A 14,477-nucleotide genomic window follows, 5' to 3' on the forward strand; every position below is an offset into this window, starting at 1 on the left:
GTCCCAGCAAGCTAAGCAAGCTAAAAGGCAAGAACACCTAAAAATAGACTAAAGTAACTTTCTTTCAGTGTCTTAATCCAAAACAGCTCATCCAGTCCGAGTTTTTCTCTCCTATATCAGGAGTTCTATCCAGTATTATTTGCTTTAGCTCATCTTGATATTTTGCCAGATGGTGAAGTAAATAAAGCCCCTCACCTATCTAAAAGTAAAAACCGTAGTTTGGTGTCAGCGGCGCAAGGATTTCGCTGTCTAGACAACAGTTAAAGAATTAAATGTACCCTAATGATATTTATTGATCTTCTTTAAAGATGGAAGATAAACATCTGAGTATATTCTGTGAGCTTCTGGATTTAAACTGTGACAAAATGGCCCGGTGGCTGTGCCACCGAAAGATTGTCACCACCTCTGAGACGGTGCTAAAGCCAATGACCAGGGCCCAGGCTGTCAACGCCAGGGACGCTCTGGCAAAGAAGATCTACTCTCATTTATTTGACTTCATTGTGGAAAGAATTAACCAAGCTCTGCAGTTCCCTGGCAAAAAACACACTTTTATTGGTGTCTTGGATATTTATGGGTAAGAATGTCTCTGGAAACAGAGTGCATTTTCTTTGGAGTAGATAAAAAAATGCACTTTTTTGTGCTGGTAGTGAATTTGGAGGAGCTTGTTTTACTAGAAGGTCGTGGTCATATAAGTTCTACAGCATCCAGATTAGTAGAAATCCTCTGCTACTATAAATACCATAATTTTTTTTTTGGTGTGTGAGGTTTAAGTTTAACTTCTGATATGACACTTTCAACTCTGGGTCTTTTAGCTTTGTTATGTCTGGTAGCATTAGCTTCTAGAGAAGTTTTGAAATTCCTTAGCATCTTCATTAGTCTTACTGTTAGTTAATTATGTTAGAAACATTAGGATAGCTCCAAAGACTTTCAGGGATGCTACCATTTCATTTTGATGTCAAAGGATTTTTTTTCTTATTTGAATTGTGTTTCAGATTTGAAACATTTGATGTGAACAGTTTTGAACAATTTTGTATCAATTATGCTAATGAAAAACTACAGCAGCAATTTAATCTGGTATGTTCTTTTTTGTTACAGTTCTTTATCTTATTGTGCTTCAGGGTGGATATTGGTAAATGCTATTTGTGCTTGAGTGATGGATATTTCTGGATAGTGACTATCCAGTAATAAATAAAAATATTTTCTTTTTGTACATAATGTGCATATATATAAATTAAAATTTCTAAATTTATTTTCTTACAGATAGACATAGAGTATACTCCAAAATACAATTTTTTTATGTTATGTATGCAAGTATTCACATGCACACACTGTATTTATTTTCCCTTAATTGTAACCTTCTTTATGTTTTCATAATTTTTACAAATCCAGCACGTCTTCAAACTTGAACAAGAAGAATATATGAAGGAAGATATTCCATGGACTTTAATAGACTTTTATGACAACCAGCCTGTCATTGACCTTATCGAAGCTAAAATGGGAATTTTAGAACTTCTGGATGAAGAGTGCTTGGTAATTTAATATTTACTCATAAAAAACCCCCAAAACCCGAACTATATAGATTTTTACAAGTGGGGCTTGTAATCCATATTTTACCCTTTTCAATGGGAAATAGAGCATTTTCTTCAGAAAAGGAACATTAATGTTTGCCCTCTATTTGGCAGTTTTGACTGTAAATTACTTATTCTGATTTCCTCTTACAGAACTAAGAACCCAAAACTGGATCTCAGAACTTATCTAGAAGTAAACCAGCAACTGGAGTTCCTCCTGTGGGGGCAGTGCAGGGCTGGGGCAGGCTGAGCAGGAGGGCACGGGCATCCTTGTCCTTTTGCCCTTCCTGGACTGGAGGTCAAGCTGCAGTTTGCTGCTGGTGGTCTTGCTCCAAGCAGGAATTCGGACTGCTCAGTCTCCTGGGGGCTCTTCCACCACTATTTTTTTAAATTAAGCTAGCCCACAAATCACTGCTTTTGATACAAAAGTTTGTGGATTAACACAACCTTCTTTCCAAAAATGATGCGAGCCAGTGGTGGGTCTGAAGAGACAAAAGCTGGTTGTAATTCACTGGAGGGGTTTTATGCAGGTGTATTTACTGACAGTCAGCAGCTCTGCTGCCTCTGACAGCCCAGCTGAGTTTGTTAAAGAGATTGCTCTTCTCCTTCTTACAGTTGCCTCATGGAAAAGATGAAAACTGGCTTCAAAAGCTGTATAATAATTTTGTCAATAAAAATGCGCTCTTTGAAAAGCCAAGAATGTCAAACACTTCTTTCATCATTCAACACTTTGCTGATAAGGTAGAGTGTAAACAACCCACTATTGTTCCCCATGTTTCTAGCAGTAGCTCATTCAGAAAGAAACAAACACAGGAAATAGGAAATATTAACCACACCTATTTGGAAAATTGTAAAATTGATCTCCAATACATAATGCTGTTTATTTATTGGTAATACTGACTGTAACGTCATTTAAATGTAAGAAGTGCTTAAGATAACAAATTTGAGAGCATAAAAATAAATCATCAGGAAAAAAAGCAGAAAAAATAATAGACTGCACAAATGCAACAGTTATAGTTGTAGCTTATATACATTTTAGTCTCAGCTATTTACATTTCGGATGTAGTATTCCTTTTTGGTGCCTTGATTTGAAATCATAGAATAATGAGGAAAGGAGGAAAAAAATTCCTGATGAAGGCAGAAGGATTTGGGTTCTGGCAGTTTGTCCTGCTTCTAAATGTGCAGGATGCATGTATGTAATCCTGAGATAATGGAATTGGGAAATGCAGAGTTCCAGCCATCATGCTTGAGATTAATAAAGATCTCTTGGCTGCCTCACCTGGGAGAGTAAAAGTCTTTATTTTGCCAAATATTTGTTCGTGTGTTGATGAAAAGTTAACGATTTCACCTGTTTGCACAGGTAGAATATAAATGCGAAGGATTTCTGGAAAAAAACAGAGATACAGTACATGAAGTATTGATTGAAATCTTGAAAGAGAGCAAGGTTTGTGACAAACAGTAATGATTCATCTTCTGAATACTTGATTTTACTGGAATTAATTCAGATCTGATTTTTAAATATCTGTTCTTATATAAGGATTGTAATAGGTTGAATAAATTAATTTTATTAATATTATAGAAGTTTATATTTTTACCATCAAATAATATACTGGATGAAAAAACACAGTGTTCAACTTCTTTCATATATGTGCATTGACTTTGCTAGTTATGTTGGGCTTTTCTTTTAATATCTCCCTTCAAGAGCATTTTGTAATCCTTGTAACTGAAAAACCTTTTTTTTCCTGTAGTCATTACGTGCAGCTTTGATAGGTGGTTTATCATTAACAACTGCCTTTGTTTATTCTTCAAAAGAGATTAAGGGAATGCCAGGGCAAGGAAAACATCAGGTGTCTTATGTGTTCCTGCCACTTCCCATCTGCTTGTCCCTTTGAAGTCTACAGCCTTGAGACTTCAGGGGTACTCTTAACAAGCTAACTTCATCTGACCTGAAAATATATTCTGAGTTTTAATTGCATATTGTGAAAATACTGCCTTAAGTGCTCTTATTTTAGCTCTGCTCTGTGTTTGTCTGTATTTGCTTATACTGAAATAGCTTTTACAGGCTGCCTTCACAGATGTTGAGTTTTGTGTGTGGAATGTGTAAGTGCTTCACAATAGACTCAGAATCATTGCAACTCTTTTCAAAATTGTTGTTTGGGACTTAAATACCCCGTTCAAAATCCTGCAATACCTGGCCTAAGTATGAAGGGGTTTGCATTTTATGTTATAGTAAATGTAATTTTGATTAAAATGATGCTGCAGTTATGCTGTGTTTAACTCTGGTTCTTTCACCACACTTTTAGTTTCATCTGTGTGCAAATTTTTTTCAAGACAGTCCGGTGTCCGTTTCACCTTTCAGTTCAACCATAAACATCAAATCTGCCAGACCTGCTCTGAAATCACCCAACAAACAGCTCCGGACGACTGTGGGCAGTAAGGTACTGCACAAACCTGCTCTTCTGTGGTGTCTGTGCTTTCTGGGAAATGTGGGCAGCCTGGGACTGGATTCTGTCACTGTTCATGGGGGGCTCTCCAGTTTTCAGGACAGCAAGAGCCACAGAGCAGTGTGTGCTCTGTGTAAGCAGGTGTGTTTATTTTATATACAGGAGGCTGTTGGGTACAGCCACACTCTTCAATTTCCTGCATTTAGGATCCAAACCCTATCTCCCAGTGTCCAGCCAAAACCTAACAAATAATTTAAAGACTAAGATTTGACATTTTACTGGAAATGTTTCATTAGCAAAGCTCTTATGTCTGCTATTTTCTAGTTCCGGAATTCTTTGTCTTTGCTTATGGTGACACTCAATGCAACCACTCCTCATTATGTGAGATGCATAAAGCCAAACGATGAGAAATTGCCTTTTGAGTAAGTATCTTAGCTGTGCTCAGCTGTGGTTTTCTCTGTCACTGTGGTGGTGTGTCAGCAAGCTAAATTCTTTTTGTTGAGAAACTTCCCATGCAGAACATGATTTTCCTTTCCAGATAGCTGAATTTGAAAAAAATACTGCCTTCTTACAAAACCAGAATATTTAAGTATCACTATTGTTACCTTAAAAATCCTTTAACCTAATATTTTTCAAGTTAGATACTAGTGCTTGTGTGTTTGTCAGAACATTTTCAGGGTAATGGTTTTCCTCCTTTGGTTTAAGTTGATGAATATTTTGTATAGGTGTGTTGCCCTTTTGTAGTGTGCATTAACCCCGATTCATATTTAGAGAGTAAAACCCTCTGCCATTTTCTTTGTGAAATTCCCTTTAGTCTGCAGGAATATTTAAAAGAGCTTTAGAGGTCAGAAAGGGTGTGAACAGTGTTGAACACAGCCCCAGATTTCCCCCCAATTTTTAGGTAATTTTAATGTTTTAATACAGTCATATGTGGCAGATAATTTTCATCGTTCCTATGACCAGATTGATCACCACTAACCCGTGAGTAGGAGTGAACTTTGGTGCAGCTGTTGGTCTCTTTTGTGGGCAATCCTGTGGAAGCACTCTGGTGTCAGTTACACAACTTCCAGCTGGAAGGCAAATGAAATTAAAGCCTTTATCATGTATGAGTAGGAGGGAAGAGGCCAGCTTTGATTCTAAATGAAATCTTTTAAGTATGTTAGTACATTTTCTTGTAGCCAGACAAAATCTTTCCATGAAAAACACATTACTGATGACGATATTTCACTGTCACTGCAGTGAGGGCAGAAATAGCATGGATAATGTAAAAATATGTCAGAATTAGACTAGAAGAGTGCACCATAAGCTTCTGAAAGAGCACTGCAGTCATCTGCCAGCCACAGGGGTCTCTTGGCTAGTACTGAATTGACTAGTGTGGTGGTGTGCTCTGTGGGTTTGTTAGCTTTGGTCCAGAACAGGAAAGGGCCTTTTCAATGCCTTGTGTTTGTGATTTTGAACCAGGTATTAATGAGCAAATCCTGGTTTATTCATAATCAATGGGCCAAAGAATACCCAGAGAGTTTCTTCCTGGTGGGTTGCTGAGGGGATTTATTTCTGTGTATGTTTTGTGTTGAGAGTGGAATTCTTTATCACTTGCTGTTATGAACTGGCACAGTTAATACTGAAAGGAAATAAGAATTTTAATGAGAGAAATAAGTACAGTCTTCTTTTGGTTTTGAGAAAGAAACAGAAAACCCAGATTTTTTTTATTTATTTATCCTTTTAGTATGTGATATGGAGTAAGACACTATATAAGGCAGGGAGCTTTGTGTGCTTATGAGCAGAAATACAAATCCAGTTGGTAGAATGGTTCTAATTATTACAGCATGCCAAATCCAGCAGAAATGTAAAATATAACACTGCTTTTTTTTTTTTTTTAGGTTTGATTCCAAAAGAGTTGCTCAGCAGCTGCGAGCATGTGGTGTTTTGGAAACTATTCGGATTAGTGCACAGAGCTACCCATCCAGGTAGGGACAGCAGTGAGCCTCCCTGTGCCAAAAAACACCTAGTTGTGTGATAATGAAATTAATTTGTTGACTTCTAATTTTCCAGGTGGACTTACATTGAGTTTTTCAGCCGCTACAGCATTCTAATGACACAGCAGGAACTCGCCATAAATGACAAGAAGCAGATTTGCAAGATTGTTTTGCAGCGGCTGATCCAGGTTGGTTTGTCTGCAGCAACCAATAGAGGTATTACAGGATCTATTAGTAATAAAAGGTCTCTTCTGCCAAGGGAAGTGTCTCTCCTCAGACAGGAAAGGTATTTACATTATTACTGTTTTTCCTGATTTTCTGTGCTGTACACAGGCTTGTGGGTTAGTAGCCTTGTGCTGTGACAGTCATGATGTGGCTGCAGACAGGGAATTTAACCACTCTGTGCTTAATACTGTCACTTGCAAAATGGAAGATATCCTGTATTTATAAACCAGTAATCAGTAAATGGTATGCATTTGTCAAGTATTACAAGAACAGAGGGATTTTGATGGTGGAAATGCAGCGTATTGGAGAGCTATTCAAAAATTTGCTATTTTGCATGTTGCTTCTCCTTGTTAGATGAGCCTGTGGTGGTGAGGCTGGTCCCAGTCCAGTCAGCACATCAGGACTGAGTTCAGGTTCAAGGATGTGGAGCACCAAACACAGGCACACTTGTTGAGTAGCTCTGGTGCAGGCCAAGGGGGAGAGCTGAAACTCAAAAGCAGCCTCACCCCCAGTTTTTGCTCACACAGCTCAGTGGTTCCAGGCTAGAAACGTGCATCAAAAGGTACTGCTGATACCATGGAAATGGGCTTGTAGGAGGAGGTGAAGAGGTTGCTTCTAAGACCTTGATGATAAGTCCAGAGCCTCCCTTTAATTTTAGATTGTGAGTGTACAACTTTTGATGTAGTTCCCTGTGTCTTTCCTGCTAAGTGGGTTTTCCCCCCGCCACATGCTCCTGTCTACAAAGCAGGCAGAGAGGATGTTCTTATGTAGGAAGATCGTGTCTTGAAGCAGAGCTTGCCTGAAGTGACAATTTATAAAAGAGAATAGCTGGTCTACAAAAATAAACAAAAAACTTCATATACCTACTGTTTTCTCTCTTTCAGGATCATAACCAATATCAGTTTGGGAGAACAAAAATTTTTTTCAGAGCGGGACAGGTTGCTTACTTAGAGAAACTGCGCTCAGACAAGCTGAGGCACGCGTGCATCCTGATCCAGAAGTGTGTCCGGGGCTGGCTGCAGCGGAAGAGGTTCCTGAGCGTGAGGAGAGCGGCGGTCACAGTGCAGCAGTACTTCCGCGGGCAGCGCACCGTCAGGTACTCCTGCTGCTCAGGGATTGCCTCCTGGGCTGTGTCTGCAGGCACAGGGGAGGTCCAGCTAATGCCCAAAGTGTCGTTTTTGTGGAAGAGCAGTTCAGGTTGCGTTTCCATTTCCTCTTGATTGTAATTACGAACTTGCACGTGTTCAAGTTATTCAGCTGATATCAGAAAATGTTTCCAGCATTGTCTGCCAGGTTCCCTGGAGGTCTGTCTGCCTGTGAGCTCAGTCCTTAGCTGATAGTAGATGACCCAGTTGGCTTTTCTGCTGAGCTTCAGAGCCAGAGAAGAAATCAGGGGTGTAGAAGTTAGTATGAATAAATTATTGCAAAGGAAGTGCACCAGGCGTTCACAGAGCAGACGGAAAGATGGCTCTTGGAGGTTTTCATAAAGAGATCATCAGAACAGATGCCTGTGGACACATTTAAAAGTTGTGGATAACTCCTTCTCTTTCACTTTGGTTGAAGAACAAGCTCTATTTTTGATAATGGATGTCTGGTTTTGATATGTTTTCTTCTTTTTTTGTGTGTGTGTGTATGTAATTTGACCAACCAAGGCAATGAGCATTAGAAATCAAATGTGACCTAAGTAAATTTTACTGTCTTTTCAATTAAGGCAAGCTATAACTGCAAGAAATCTGAAGCAAACATGGGCAGCTATCATTATTCAGAAATACTGTCGGGGTTACCTCGTGCGTAGGCTTTGCCAGCTCATCCACGTGGCTGCTGTAACAATACAAGCTTACACAAGAGGATTTCTAGCAAGAAAAAAGTATCGGAAGGTACAGCCTATCAAAAATCTTATTTCAGTAACTGGAAATAACTTTTGCTTTGTAAAAAATATGAACACGATGGCAGTTATCCGTAATGCTTTACCTTTTACGTGTCTGGTTCTCTCTGGTCTGTTTTTTGGGGTTTTTTTTACCGAGATCTGTCTGGTTTATGCTGGATGCAGACCATTTCCTGTGATTACTACAGTGGCTCAAATGTGTCTGCAGTCTGGATGTTTCAGTATTTTGATATTTCCATGAGATGCATTGTCCTCACCAGTGTGTGTAGACTTGCAGAATGTTATAATTGATGTGGATTGAGCTAATTACAGAGAGATGTTAATACTTTGTTTTAAAGATGCTTGAAGAGCAGAAGGCTGTGATCCTCCAGAAATATGCCCGTGCATGGCTTGCCAGGCGCAGATTCCAGAACATTCGGCGCTTTGTGTTGAATATCCAGCTTTCATACAGAGTTCAACAACTGCAGAAAAAGATAGAAGAACAGGTGAGGGGAAGCAGTCAGCTTCTGATTTGTGCTAAGTTTTTTATCATATCTGCTCTAGTCAGTGACATTGAATTGAGAAGTCAGGCGAATATGTAAGGGTTATGGTCCTTTACAATAAACTACTAGACTTTCTACACCCAGGGTAGAAAGAATCATCTAGGGTTTCCTTGTGTTTTTGGGTTAATTATACAAATGAGAAGAGCTTCTTGGGGTTTTTTTTTGCTGTTTCCTAAGTCCATCCAGTCTCTGGATGTAGTTGTTTGTATTAGGATGGAGGATGTGTGAGATACTGCTCTGGTGCAACATGTTTTGTAACTCTAGGGAGTTCAACATTATGTTTATTTTGCAGCTTATTTTTGAGAGCCATTCCAGCCAAGTTGTCCTTAAAATGATGTTTTAATCTAATTGATGGAAACAGTCCTGGGTTGAAATATTCATGACTGATAGGAATGATGAACAGAAGTAGGTCAGGTTTAAAACTCTATAGAACAGTTTCAGTGCATTTTTCTCTTTTCTTTTGTCCTGTCCTGCTCATTGTAGAGTAGAGAAAATCATGGTTTGCTGGAACGATTGACCAGTCTGGCTTCAGCTCATATGAATGACGTGGATACAATTCAGAAGCTTGAATCAGAACTCGAAAAATTAACTGCTCAAAAGAGAACATATGAAGAGAAAGGGAAAAAATATAAAGAGGATAGTGAGCAGGTAAATTATAATTGCCATATGTATGTTTTTGTTTTTAAATAATGTTTTTAGTTACTGGATTTATCCAATTCGTGATTTGAGAGTTTCTAAGTAACTGTACACTTTTGGGGGAAGGCAGCAGGGAAGGAAGAAAGTCCGTATATGCTTCTTAAAATGTAAGATCATCTATGACCTATTTCTTCCTCCTTTGTAAATTGTATATTTTACTTACTTTTTGTGTGTACAGAAAATCTTAAAACTTGAGAATCAGAATAAAGAATTACAAGAACAGAAGGAGACCTTGGAAATAAAACTCCAAGAGAAAACTGAGGAAATGAAAGGTACAATAACTAAATGAGTATATTCAAAGGAGTTATAGTGGGGTAAAGTCAGGTTTTCAGCAAAAGTAAATTACTTTTGTTCTAATAAAATCAGTATAAATGCTGAAATTGTAGTAAATTGAAAGCTGATCCTTCTCTTGCTTAGAATGTATAGCACAAGTGTGCAAATTAATTTAATTTAATAGTTAAATTAAATTTGTTCTTTCAATAGCAGAAGCTCTCCTCCTGTTATGCGTCCTTTTTCATACACATGTATTCCTTCAAAGTGTAACTTCGTCCTTGCTTCCTTTAATTCTCTGTTTTTAGGGATCTAATTTCAAAGGACACAGGCAGCACATGAGATCAAGTGTACTTTTGATGAATAATTGCACAATTTGGTGCTTCCAAGTTTTTTTAATAGCATTACTTATAAAAGGTACTGTGATACATTTTGGCGCTTGAGGGAGTACTTTCACCCTCAGAATCTGTTAAGGATTACTTATTGAAACAAAACTTCTCATTGTGGTCATGCTTTTTTAATAAATGTACACAATTGCATGAAGGTCTTTGAAATATTAAAATATTTTTTGACAGAGAAAATGGATGACCTCACACAGCAGCTCTTCAATGATGTACAGAAAGAAGAAAACCAGCGAATGTATGTAGTCTGCGTTTTATTTCTCAGAAACAGCATTCGTATTTTCTCTTTCCCACCTTTCTTTCTCCTGCAAATGTGTGATGCTGACATCACTTATGAATCTGTCCATGTTCTTGGGTATTAGTGCTGGTACTGAAGTACTTCATGCAGAGTTTATGAAAAGCACATTCTTGTTTGTGGGTGAGTCATATGCAGGAAATTAGACTGTTCTTGCTTCTGCAGTTTCCTGTCTTTTCATGAGAGCTGAAAGGCAACTCTGATCTGAATGGTTTCTTTGGAGCTACCCTCAGCATTTGGTCAGGAGTGAAAGTGCAGCTGATGGCCACACCAGTCAGAACTCCTGTGAAGTGAATATGAAGGGACAGAACTGAAAGATTCAGTGTGAGGGAAAGGCAGTGTTTGTAAAGGACATGAGGTTAAAAATATAAAGGAAAAGAACATTTTTTCCCCTTAGGTATTGAATTTGCAGTAAAAATACTGTCATTTATCAACAAATGGCTATTGCTTTCAGTATGCTTCTCTTGGATCAAGTGTTTATTTCCCAATAACTCTTTTCTAGTACAAGACAGAGAACCTTTAGTGCCAGAGAAGTTCTGTTCTCTGAAGTGTGAAGAGAGCAACCAGTCACTGTTCCTGAGGGCTGGAAGCTCTGTGGTGCTCCAGCTCAGTCTGATTTCAGCTGCCAATAACTTCAGACTACATTAAGAGGACTTCTTTTGCTAGGTTTTCTGCTTTGCTCATTACCTGTACTATGCTGGAAGCCAGTCCAATCCAGCAGGGACTGGTGGAAAACGGAAAGTTTCCTGCAATGTTTTACTGAGAAGGACACGAGGCTTCCTTTTGCTGTGTCCTTCTTCAATGCTGATTGTGGCCATAAGTGTAGTGGAAAGCTGCTCAGGTTAGAGAGTGGGCCTTGAGTGGAAAAACCTCAGTTTTGCCTTGAATTCCATCCTAGTGTCATTATATTATCTGTAAGGAAATACAGGGATGTTCTCCTCCCATTGCCATCCATTATGTGGGTGAGTTCTGAGGATGTTGTACAAGTAATTATCTTTCATTTAAGTGTTCTTCAACAAGTCCACTTTTTCACTTACAAATGTAGACGAATAAAATTACCTTTTCATTGTGTTCTTTAGGATGCTGGAGAAAAATTTCCAAAACCAGAAGCAGGACTATGAAAAGGAGATTGAATTGCTCAAGGGAGAAATTAAGATTCTAAAAGAGGAAAAAACTCAGCTACAGCAACAAATTCAGCAAGAAATTACCATTCAGGATAGCTTGAAAATGGAAGTAGGACAGCTTACAAAACAAGCACAGGTGAAGCATGACACATTTAATTTTGGAGTCTTTGCTAGATAAAGCAAATGGAGAATGTGCATGTTTTATTTATAGATTATCTTCACTAATTTTTTTATTTCCAGTACATTTTTAGAAGAAGCTGTAGTTAATAAGCTGTATTTAATGCGTCACTGTATTGCATTGTTTTAATGTAGTAGACAGTGCAAGTTACTGCTCACAGAAATAAGTGCACATTTTCAAGGGTAATTATGCGTGAATATTTATTAATTTAAATATATAGATTTTTTTCCTTCCTTTTTCCTGAGAAAATATTAGTTTCTAAGGGGATTTTTCATATATGTAGTTTATAAACTGAACCTTAAATTAGTGTAAAGCCACATTTTTGTTTTCTGAGTCAATTCCATGGCACAAACGGATTTTTCAGTACCTCACATTACTGTTCTGCTCTGATGCCTGAGAATCAGATGCTTTAAACACAATGTCTTTTAAGTTTCTCACAAAATCAACTTGTTCTTAACTATAATTACGATTTAACTGATACTCAGCCCTTGTCTTCCACTCCTTGTCTCAGTATATGATTTCTGTTTGATTCAGAAAATACCAGAATTGCAAAAGGAAATCGAGCTGCTTCAGACACAGAAATTGGATGTTGAAAAGCAGGCCCACTCACAGAAGCGAGAATTGAGGGGTAAGCTCCACACCAGCTAGTGCAGAGAATTCCTAACTGCAGTGTGAGCCAGGCCACTTGAAACTGATCTCTGGGACGTCAGCTCTGACAAAATTCCAGTTCTTCCCATCCCATGGTGGTTTAATTCCATTCATACAGATATATACAGTTTCACAAAGTGGTCACTGAGTGCTGAGATCTGGGGTACCCCTTTGAGAAAACTCTGAATTCAGACCTTTCTCCTTTGTGCTTACAGATAAATACAGTATAGGTGCTACATCAACCTAATGCTTCTATGTGTCCCAAAGTAGAACCGAGTCCCGCATGGTATTCCTGTGGTAAAACAGATATATTTACTGAGTACCAGGAAAGAACCTTGATGATTTAGGAAGAGAATGGTTTGATCTTTGTAATGAAACATGCAGAGAAAATAATGAATTTTATAAACTTTGTGGGGTTTTTCTTCCAGAAAAGATGTCAGAAGTTACAAAACAGCTTCTTGAAAGTTATGATTTTGAAGACGTAAGAAGCAGGTAATTTTGTTCTGAGGCATCTTCAAAAAAGCTTATAAAATGCATTATGGTCATCTGCACACTAATGGTTCTGCCTTGCATTCTAGGCTCTCTACAGAGGATCTGGAGCACTTAAATGAGGATGGAGAACTGTGGTTTGCTTACGAGGGCTTGAAAAAAGCCACAAGGTTGGTTCAGTTCTTCAGTGTTTCCATAATTCCAAGCTGTGACCTAGAAGATAAATGGAAAGATCAGTGGGTAGCAGATTTTACAGTGAAATACTGAACTTCTGTTAAGGAAATGAGCAAACACTACGTTATATGATGAGCTGAGCAGATTAAAATCAGTTGAATAAGCTTCTGCCAAGCCAGTGAGATAAGTGTATATGTGTCAGTCAGGGAAATGTGTTTCCTCCGAGATATCATGCATAACTTTCAACTCCTTTAATGCACAGGTGATGTAATGGAACATCTCTGTGTTAATCACAGTACTTTGTTTTCACTCTGTATTAAATTTGACCCATTTAATCAAGGTCGTTCTACATCTGCCATGTTCTTTCTCCCTTTTGTTTTTACAGAGTATTGGAAAGCCATTTCCAGTCTCAGAAGGAAATATATGAGAAGGAGATTGAAGGTTTGAACTTTAAAGTTGAACATCTCAGTCAAGATATTAATCATCTACAGAAATTATTCCGAGAGGAAAATGACATAAATGATGGCATTCGGCTTGAAGTGAGCAGGCTAACTTCAGAAAATCTGGTAAGGTCCAGGTGTAGAAGTACAACCCAGATGTGTTTGTGGCACTCAAAATATTGTGGTCATGTCTTTGAAATCTCTAGGCTCAAACAACTGGGGCCATGTGAGATGGCCCATCCATAAGGCTCTTTCCCTGCCTGCTGGGGCAGTGTGTAAGGAGACAGCCAAATGCATGGTCTGAGTGTCCAGCTTGCTGGGGCAGCCTCACACAGACTTTTTGCCTTTTCATTTGCATAAACCCGATCGGAGATTTTTCTCAGAAGCCTCCTCAGAGTTCTGAGGCTCTCCCCAGCAGAGGGCAGCTACATATTCCAGAACCAGCTAGAGGCACGGCTGGAGAGCCTGACAAGTGCTGCTGTGCAAAACTGCCTGACACAAGGAGCTGATGCTGTTCCAGAAGATAGCATATGCCATATCGTTTTTTTGAAAAATAATCGAAGAAATGTTTTCAAAACACAGCTACATAAGTTGAAAATAAAAGGAAAAGTTGTTTATGAATTTTTTATTGTTTTATGGAATGTTGAGGGTTTTTTTTTTCACTGTTAATTGAACTGGGGAAATTAAAGCCACAGTGTAATTTCCTTTAAACTGGAACAGAACAATGGTAGTAGTGGGACAGTCCAACAATTTGATTAGCTCAGTATTTAGTTTTTAAGAGTGGCCAGCAGCAGGTGCCTCCAGAAAAGTTAAACAAGTCAGGCAAGCAGGCAGCAGTACCCTCCAGAGCCTCTCTCTGGTTTGGACCATTGCAGTTGAGGGTCGTGGGGTGACTTAGGAACTGCTGCAGGGATTTGAAAAAAGGAAAGTGCTGAAATACATAAATCTCCTTTTTCTCCAAAAGGTAATCCCAGATCTTAAGCAGCAAGTTGCTGAACTCGAAAATCAAAAATTAGATCTTGAAAACCGTCTTCAAGAGCAGACCATGAAGTTGAAAGGTAATGGTCCCACCATGGTTCCCAGTCTTTCAGCTGTTTGAGATGAACTTGATGAGTTCCCTGG

General features: G+C 38.6%; 1 protein-coding gene across 5 annotated transcripts in view; it reads left to right on the plus strand.

Annotated features, from left to right (window-relative positions):
• The window catches only part of MYO5C (myosin VC), a 32,784-nt gene that overhangs the window by 7,971 nt on the left and 10,336 nt on the right, over positions 1-14,477 (plus strand). For all 5 annotated transcript variants that reach the window (XM_040076920.2, XM_040076921.2, XM_040076922.2 and 2 more), the window contains 21 exons: positions 309-574; positions 993-1,074; positions 1,390-1,530; positions 2,184-2,309; positions 2,929-3,012; positions 3,872-4,006; positions 4,337-4,434; positions 5,893-5,979; positions 6,065-6,176; positions 7,098-7,309; positions 7,925-8,090; positions 8,437-8,583; positions 9,124-9,288; positions 9,515-9,608; positions 10,182-10,245; positions 11,382-11,562; positions 12,139-12,232; positions 12,681-12,744; positions 12,831-12,911; positions 13,301-13,481; positions 14,320-14,413. In XM_040076920.2, the coding sequence (XP_039932854.1) occupies positions 309-574; positions 993-1,074; positions 1,390-1,530; positions 2,184-2,309; positions 2,929-3,012; positions 3,872-4,006; positions 4,337-4,434; positions 5,893-5,979; positions 6,065-6,176; positions 7,098-7,309; positions 7,925-8,090; positions 8,437-8,583; positions 9,124-9,288; positions 9,515-9,608; positions 10,182-10,245; positions 11,382-11,562; positions 12,139-12,232; positions 12,681-12,744; positions 12,831-12,911; positions 13,301-13,481; positions 14,320-14,413 (2,674 nt within the window). The remainder of the gene's footprint in view (positions 1-308; positions 575-992; positions 1,075-1,389; positions 1,531-2,183; positions 2,310-2,928; positions 3,013-3,871; positions 4,007-4,336; positions 4,435-5,892; positions 5,980-6,064; positions 6,177-7,097; positions 7,310-7,924; positions 8,091-8,436; positions 8,584-9,123; positions 9,289-9,514; positions 9,609-10,181; positions 10,246-11,381; positions 11,563-12,138; positions 12,233-12,680; positions 12,745-12,830; positions 12,912-13,300; positions 13,482-14,319; positions 14,414-14,477) is intronic.

The sequence above is a fragment of the Hirundo rustica genome, chromosome 13, assembly GCF_015227805.2.
Source record: "Hirundo rustica isolate bHirRus1 chromosome 13, bHirRus1.pri.v3, whole genome shotgun sequence".
In the NCBI taxonomy this organism is placed as follows: domain Eukaryota; kingdom Metazoa; phylum Chordata; class Aves; order Passeriformes; family Hirundinidae; genus Hirundo; species Hirundo rustica.